The sequence below is a fragment of the Colias philodice genome, chromosome 18 (assembly GCF_061535455.1).
Source record: "Colias philodice isolate Cphi_HAF_F1 chromosome 18, ilColPhil1 Martin Lab GWU primary, whole genome shotgun sequence".
NCBI lineage: Eukaryota > Metazoa > Arthropoda > Insecta > Lepidoptera > Pieridae > Colias > Colias philodice.
In genome coordinates, this window is record NC_143103.1 from 7,996,952 (window position 1) to 8,006,007 (window position 9,056).

Genomic DNA, 9,056 nt, shown 5'->3' on the forward strand with positions numbered 1-9,056 from the left:
AATATTATTGGTAAGAAAGCCCCTCCTTTTTGTATAATAATATTTTTTCTTAGTTTATGTTTACACTTACGCACCAGTTTACGGAGTATATTTTTGTGTTTATTCAATTTTTGTTTATCTTGATCTTTAAGTGGTATCTTTCCTTGTAAAACGTTATGAATACATTCACAAATACAATTTATTTCTTTTTCATCACACGTTTTAAGTAACGCTTTTTGATATTTTGGTTTAAGCGTATGCAAAGCATTTAGCAAATGTTTATGCGTTGTAACTCGACGAAGCATCATTTAGAAATGATTTGAATTGTTTGATTCTTGGTGTATTTAAACTCTTTCGTGGGGACGTAGACTGTGCAGTGACCATTAAATGGGAATACATGTGTCTTGATACGACAAAAATCATTTGTATTCTGTTTTAAATCTACCATTAAATATCCATGCGCTTCTAAAGTTGCATCCCTGTAGGCGTCTTCAATGAATTTTGTGTTATCTGGTGACACTTGTCGTGCTAAATATCTTATTTGAGTTTTATCTCGAGGGTTTTTAAAATAAATTATATAACTTGAGTTTAAAGAAATATCTCTTTGACCTTTACCTTGATGAAATAAATTTTGTGTTAAATAAAATACACTAAGATTCCTGTGATGACTACCTTTTGTAAATATATCCACAATTCTTCCATCAGACTCTCTCATTAGATCATCAATAATAATAAGGTGTGGGTTTTCACCATCAAACATATTAAGATTTGGAATTCCTTGATGATACTTAACATTTGGTAAATTATATAAAGGCTGCATTTCGTCGTAGCACCATGTGATTTCAGAAAAAAATTCATTACATACACTACTCCTATGTTTAATGAATTGAGTAACAAAGTTAGATTTTCCACATCCACTTGGACCTGCTACGATGGCAGCAAATGGATGAATAAAGTGAATCATTTTTATACTTCTATCTTCTTTGGATGTAGCAATAAAACTAAATATTTTTCTCTTTAAACATTTTATTTATACATTAAGGTTACAGTTTAATATAAATAAAGTAATATATACAAATAAACACAACCTTAAAAATTATTACAAAGCACATATATCCAAAAAAATAAATAATAATAATAATAATCAAATATATTCATAACTAAAATTTTTGAAATATAAATATCGTTTTAGCTGAAATTGCCATCGAGTTTATAATGACCCAACGGTAATGTATCTATATTGTTTGGTAGAATGTACCGCTTGGCATCATTAAAGGATAAACATGTTTTATTTATTTCTTGTGTAAAAATTGTATGCTTTAATGATTTAAATCTATACATTTTACAATATTGAACGTTTTTATTAAACAAACATGACTTATAATTATCTAAAGTTAATTTTTTTGTGACACACTTATTAACACCCTTTGCCTTAGTAATAATTTTATCATCAACCTGTAACGCATACATTTTTGATCGCAGACCTACAAATTCCATAAAAATTCTACCACAGTTTTCATCTTTGAAATAACCTATTTTTTTTTTATTTAGTTTAGGAAAATTAAAAACGTTGTTAGCATCATAATCTGATGTATCGAAATATGTATTAATGTCCAGTTTTATATCATTATAAAAGTTACTCGTAAATATTTGATAAATGAGACTGTCGGTATCGGTGTATAGCAATTTCAAATTGGAACCAAATTTATCTTGCATGTAATTGTAGTGGAAATCATACATAAGCGTTTTAGATATATCTAATATACAAAATCCTAGATAAATAGGTTTATTATAAATTAACTTTGTTTTGTTTAATTGAATTGCAACAAGACTATCAGAAAAAATTGAAACACTGTGAAAATGTGGTTGAGCAATTAAATCTCCAGCTCCCAATACTTTACCCCGATTTTCCCAATGAGTTAACAGTTTAACATTTACACGTTTTTCAATATTTTCCATAGTCTTACCAAAAACAGCGTTGTTCATTAGTTTATAAAAATCTTTCTCAAAATCTGAAATAGCTTGGGTTCTCAATTGTGTATTTAAGTCTATATATTCTTTTAACCATGGAGTCTGATTAAATTTTAATATTCTATGAATTTTTAATAATTTTAACCCCATTTTTAAGCATTGAATTAAATTTCTATAATATATAATATATTTGGATTTGTTTTTTAAGTTTGGAATCAATCTAATTTCTTTAGCGTCACCTACAGGTATGTTTTCTGGACAAAGAGGTAAATCGGAATGTTTATCATGCAAATCAACCGGATACTCAAGATCTACCTCCAAGATAAATCCTATCTCTGAAGAATAACTAACATTAAAATCTGTATCGGGGGAAGCCCACTCAAAATTACCTGTAGGTAGATATTGGGACATAGCCCAACCATACAGGTTATTGGCATCGAAATACATTAAAAATGAATCTTTATCTTTTGAGTTATAGTTGGACATATAAACATTATTTGCTTTTGCATAGCGAGTGCTACACTGTGAAACACCTCCACGTATTCCTGATTTAATAAAAGCAATCATCTCAATATCTGTAAGTAATTCTAACTCGATTCTAGTATGTTTCAACATAGCATCCCAACTTAATCCAGGAGCTGTATAGTAATGGGCGGGATCTAAATCATAAGTTTTTATGCAAACACATCTAAAATTTTCAAAAATATCTGCTAACAATAATACATCGGTTTTTAAATAAAGATTTGAATAGTCCATCATATTTTTACATTTAAAATGATTCCAAACGTCTTTCGCATGGTTGTAATCTTCATTAGAAATAAAAGAATCTGTGAGAGTACTGTAAAATTGTGATTGCATTGGAAGTTGATATTGGTTTAATGCATCAAAATCTTTAACAAATTCATATGGAAATACACCTTTTTTAGTTAGTCGTTTAAAGTCTTCTAAATTAGGGAAACATTTTGATAATTCTTTAAAATCATTATCGTTTAAATTTTTTGCTAAGGTATCTAAGCTACTGGGTAAAAATTTAAGTGAATCCACAAAACGTAAAGTAACATTACTGTTATTGATTTTAATTATCTTTGAAAATGATATATATTTTTCTTTATTTTGTGGGAGAACTTCTACCTGACCTTCATCAAAGTTTAATGCATGTACAATGAAATGTGCATCATAATGACTTAAATTGTGCAAGAAGACTGGTATAGTGTAAGGTACTCTAAATTTTTCTGAACAAACTTTATGCACGACCCCAATAAATTTCCCAGTAAACCAATCATGGTAAAACACTGAATCCCCATTCAAATTTTTATTACAAACATAACAGTGTTCAGATTTGCTAACTATATCTTGTTCTATTTGTGATAAATTATTAGAAGCTTTTTGAAAACCAATTTTCTTCACAATTATTTTCAGATTATCTTTTAACGATTCCATAAATTTTAAAGCACAATTTTCACCAGTATATGTTACATATTTAGACAATTTATCATCATAAGAACATTTAATGTAATATCCAAAACTATAAACATTGTGTTTTTGTACATTTATCGTATGTGATTTTGTAGGGTCATTTGAACACGATGCTAAAGGACTTAAAAAAGCCTCAAAATCCGCATATATAACAAAAGGTAACTTCAGTTTACGTTGGAATTTATCAAAACTTAATTTACTTTCAGATACAATATCACCCCACCAATTTCTTTTATTTTTATCAACGCTTGGTATTTGTGTACATATATGTCTGCAATCATTTTTTTGATGGTTATTCAAACGTTCATATGTTGAAAAATATTGTAAACAAAAGTCACATAGATATATAGCTTCCTTCGATTTTGAAATTTGATGACTTATTAATCTTGACATATTTTTTATGTAACAATAATGACCGATTTTACCCTGTGTCAAATATAATAAATTTATATGAGTCTGCATTTTGTTCTTTGTAAAATACAAGGGTCCGACAATACTATTTTTTTTTCTTTGTTCATTATATTCTAGACCAAAAACATTAATACTAATATTGTTAAGACTTTCAATTTTGTGAATATCGTTTAATTTAACTGGAAATGTAATATTACCGAACTTCAATTTATGACTGTGTTTGGTGTATGATGATACTCTATCCGAATTTTTATGTATTGGAAACAAAGCGGATAACAGTGCCCACTTAAAACAGGCGTTATCTGTGTTTTTAACATTTATAACAGCTTTTTTTATTTTTATGTCATGTGGTAACTCAATATAAGATTTTCCTCTTAAAGGGTTAAATTGATTTATATTCATATCCAAATGTAAAATTTTTTTCAAACTCCACCCACTATCCTTTTTCTCGAATGAATTTATATAATTAATAAGAGAATTCGTTACAGTAGTATAAAATATATTTAAATCATCACCGGTGCAAACAATAAAATTCATTGATTGAAAATCAAAAGTGTTATTTATATTTTTTGACTCCTGCACAAAGTCACCATATAAAATAAAATTGATTTTTAAAATTGTATGCTCTTCTATGGACTTATTTATTAACGTAAATATTGTATCTTTGACTGAAGCAAGAAATAAATCTGGTGTCTCAAACTGTAAAAAATTTTGATTTTCAGAAGTTACTCTATAAGTTATTATTCTATTACCGAACGCAGTCTCAATTATCTTAACATTAGGTTTTATTGAATGTTGTATTTTATCTACATTATTTTTGTGTACGTTGCTTCTCAGATGATTAGCAAAATATTTTTTGGAAACACTTATATTACAAATACTACAACATTTCGTCTTGGAATTAATACCTTCATTCGATGTTGATGGTTGTTGTGAAGTCCGTGAAAAATCAATTTTAGTTGCAGATTTTATCCTTTTGATGTCATCAGAATTAACATCAACTTCTGCTTTCCTTTTGGTTCCCCGTCCCGTTTGTTCCACCCTAAAAAAAAAAAAAAAAAAAAAAAGAAAGTTATTTACTTCGATTGCTTAAAATACAAATAAGAAAGAAAAAAAGATGATTATAAAAAATATATACTCACAATTTTCCATCGAATTCATCACATAGCTCCATCAAACTTTGATCATGAAATGAGTGATTTAATTCATTTCTTTCTATTTCATCACAAACGTTTAAAAGTTCATTTGTATCAATGGATAGGCTTGTCAATTCAAGATCCATTTCATTGAAAAAAACACTAACACATTCTCCAGACATTTTAAACACTATATTTGTTTCACAACTGCTTTCTTGTAACACACTTTTTGCCTTAATGCTCAATGGTCTTCAACATAATCATTGACTTTATACATTGCAACGTACTATTTATACTAGTAGATAAACTAATTACTAAACTACCACATGAAGAAACCTATTATACTAGTGGATAAACTAATTACTAAACTACCACATGAAGAAACCTAATTTTTAAAGCTGTAGTGTTTTGCACTATCTTCCTCCGATATCTCCTTTGTTATGTTGTATACAATATCTTTTATTTGAAGATCTATGTTAGAATCATTTTTTGTATAATATTTAATGCGAATATCAGCATTTTTCCAATGTTGCGACACCGGGATTCCTTTCAACTTTTTTAAACTATACAAATCAATTTTCACTAGTAGATCAGCATCCATTCCGTCATCTTTGTCTGTTGAAATATATGAAATGCATCCCTCCTTCACTGAACGTCCAACAATTGAAGATAGTTTCGCCTTTTTCTTTTTCCGCTCAGGCTCTTGAAGAAAAAAGTCATCTAAACGACTGGTCCTCTTATTTTTATTTATTGTTAAGTTAGAAACCTCATCTTCATCCGATAAATCATAATAATTATAGGGCTTGAAACATTTTTCCACATCTTTGAGGTTGTAAGAAGCCTGAAACATAACATATATAATTAAAAATATGTTTAACAAGATAAAAATAAATAAAGATTTTACTGAAGTAATAATTAAAAATAATATTAATAATAGTAATAACTTACCTCCATTTTGTTATTTGTAATAAATTTCTACGCGTTGACCTGTGGTTGAATTCGAAACACAATATACTACGGATGCGTGCAGGGATATTTATATGATAGATTTGGGAAGGGGCTAGCACGACTTTGGAATCATTATCTTATCTATAAGGATTTCCGAAAAATGAATACATTAACATACTTAGCTAACAACTAATACACATGACATGACACAACAAACACAAACAAAAACAACAAACATAGTTAAGCAATCACTTATGTACTTATGATTATATTGACAATTTGGGAATCATTATCTTTGGACTTCAGTTTGTGGTGAATATTGCTTAATGTATGCTTAATGCATTTTGTGTATATGTAACTAAAGGAAATATTATAAAATTAAATAAAACAAATTGTATGCAATTTACTATTTTTTATTTCCTTACAAACAATAAATAATATACTATTATAAAGGCGAAAGTTTGTAAGGATGTATGGATGTATGGATGTATGGATGTTTGTTACTCTTTCACGTAAAAACTACTGAACCGATTACAATGAAATTTAGCACACATATAGAGGGTAACTTGGATTAACACATAGGATAGTTTTTATCCCGGAAATCCCACGGGAACGGGAACTATGCGGGTTTTCCTTTGCAAACGCGGGCGAAGCCGCGGGTGGAAATCTAGTATACATATAAAAATATTGCATATATTGGGATGACAATATAACATGATGTTAGTTTAGGTTGATGATTGATAGAAATTGGATGAGGTCAAACATGTAAAAATGAATACATTAGACCTGCAAATGAGTCTTCATAGAATACACCCCAGCCTCCAGTATAGCGTGTACCCCTCGAATCGCCTGCCAATGCATATACACATACCTGCATTTATTATATGCAATCTCGACCCTGACTCACAGCCAGGTTCTCATTGGGTAGCTATTCATATCAACCACGAAAGAGTTGGAGAATATTTTGATTCCTTTGGACGTAAACCGATTAGAGTAATAGCGGAATTTTTAAGAAGAAATTGTCGCATGTGGGACTATAATACTGCTAGAATTCAGGATATCTATTCCACGTTTTGTGGAGAGTATTGCGTGGTATATTTGTACTACAAGTTCCGAGGCCTGAGATTGGAAGATTTCCTTACAAATTTTTCGTATGACTCACCAAGAAATGATATGACACTTGTTAAATTGTATTGTAGTGTAATGCGGGTGTAAATAAAGAAATAATATATGGAAATAATATGTTTTATTTTCAATCAACTCTTTTACAATCCTTGTCCTGCCGTAACAAAGTTCGATACATCAGATTACCCGGAAAAACAATTAGGTTAGGTTAGACTTTGATAAACAACGCCAGAAGCGAATCGCTTTTTTAAAAAAGCAACAATTAGGTTAGGTTAGGTTAGACTTTGATAAACAACGCACGAGCCGAGCGAGCAAAGCGAGCGTGCCGCTGCAGCGGCCGGCGAGTGCCAGAAGCGAATCGCTTTTTAAAAAAGCAACAATTATAATAATATAGTAGGATAATATATAAATATAGGATTTTAGACGTATTTTTTCTTGAATATAATAATACATCGTTTGGTTAGAATAGCGAGGTAGGTCGTAACAAAGAAGTTTAATACAAAAGCAGTGATAAGCGAGGTGCACAATGAGTAATAGATATGAACGCCGATAGATAATAGGAAAAGGCAAACAACCGGTGGGTCATTAGCGTCCCATTAATGACCCATCGATTAACTCTTATCTAATTGATATTTGATAAGAGTTAATCGATCTGCACACCTCAGCTATCTTTGGAACCGTGCATCCTATCGCTTCGGGAGTGAGTGCTATCGACTCAGCGTGGCCGCTTTAGTGGGAAAAGAGTCCAAACTTTTTTTTTTTTTTTTTTTTTTTTTTAGTCGGGGTTTTCAATCAAGTCACGTCCTCACCGTACCATAAAGTGAGGCAGCATAGAGTGAGGCAGTACCCGGGAATCCATACTACTCGTGTGATAGTTTTTGGAACTGGATAATTTATGATAGTATAATTTATATAATATGTTTTACGCTTAGAACTATAATTAATTTAGTTTTACTGTTGTCATAACTATATGTAATGTTTTAATCTAAAAAAACTGTTTTAGTTTCATTTTTCCAAAACAAAGCTTTATTTAAAGCTACCAACCAACTCGCCAATATTCTTCATGTACCATCTACCAAAAAATCTATTTCACTATTTTCGACAGTATTTTCAAATTTTCCGTGCTTTTTAATCCGCCGTCGTGTACTCAACATGTAAAAATAAAAATAAATCGCACACGTAGGATTGCATTTCTAGATTTGGACCTTACAGGTGCCACGAGCTTGTCTTTTTATGTCCACCCGTTGCGCAATGAACATTCGTCAAAGATTATGCAGCGCAGAACCGAACATATCAAACTGAAACTATATCTTTTTAGTTTTTTTTTATTCATGTAAGAATACTAATTTTACAGGTGATATTTTTTTACATTGATATTTCTTCTCTGTAGAAACTGCTTTCCGTTGCGGTGGTAATTAATATTTTTCTATATTTTGACGATTCATAAGCGAAGCTTAACGAAGTCTAATTGAATAAATAAATGTTTGAGTTTGAGTTTAACTATTAAACTATCATCGGATGCCTTTAGCGATAAAAATAGACATAATATCAATACAGTCATTTACTACGTCATTCTATTGTAATTTGAATTAGAAATTTTTTAGCTCAACACAACCCATAAGTTCTATGAAACATAAACAAAAGCCATATCTATCAAATAATCTATGACAGCGAGCAGTGTATGAGGGGGTTTAATTAGAACGCAGGCTCGGACCCTCGATGCCCGAACCTGCCTGTCCTCCCAGAAGCCTAGGCCTTTGTCTTACTCCCTTTGTCGAGTGTTTTAATACGCCCGTGATAATTCGCGTCGCGATGTCTCGAATGCCTCTTTGTAAGGCGGGATCTTGAATTAATTGCTGTCGTTTTGAACGGTGTGCACTGTGTGTATTTACGGTTCTTTTGAAGTTAAAAATCGTGAACTGAATACAATGTGTACGCGGCTTTAATAGATGTAACTTTTTTGTCATAGAATGCGAATGGACAGATGTGCCACGACTTGATAATTGATTA

General features: G+C 30.5%; 1 protein-coding gene and 1 long non-coding RNA gene across 2 annotated transcripts; both read right to left on the reverse strand.

Annotated features, from left to right (window-relative positions):
• Positions 1-987: 987 nt before the first annotated feature.
• On the reverse strand, positions 988-5,136 carry LOC149480622 (uncharacterized). The gene is made up of 2 exons (XR_016316981.1): positions 4,980-5,136; positions 988-4,879 (listed from the first exon to the last, which is right to left on the reverse strand). It is a non-coding gene; the product is annotated as an uncharacterized LOC149480622 (long non-coding RNA).
• An 18-nt stretch (positions 5,137-5,154) lies between these two features.
• Positions 5,155-6,108, reverse strand: LOC149480623 (uncharacterized). Its single transcript, XM_089706282.1, has 2 exons — positions 5,922-6,108; positions 5,155-5,814 (listed from the first exon to the last, which is right to left on the reverse strand). The coding sequence occupies exons 1-2, from the start codon at positions 5,925-5,927 to the stop codon at positions 5,359-5,361; spliced, it is 462 nt and encodes a 153-aa protein (XP_089562408.1). The 5' UTR covers positions 5,928-6,108; the 3' UTR covers positions 5,155-5,358.
• Positions 6,109-9,056: the final 2,948 nt, after the last annotated feature.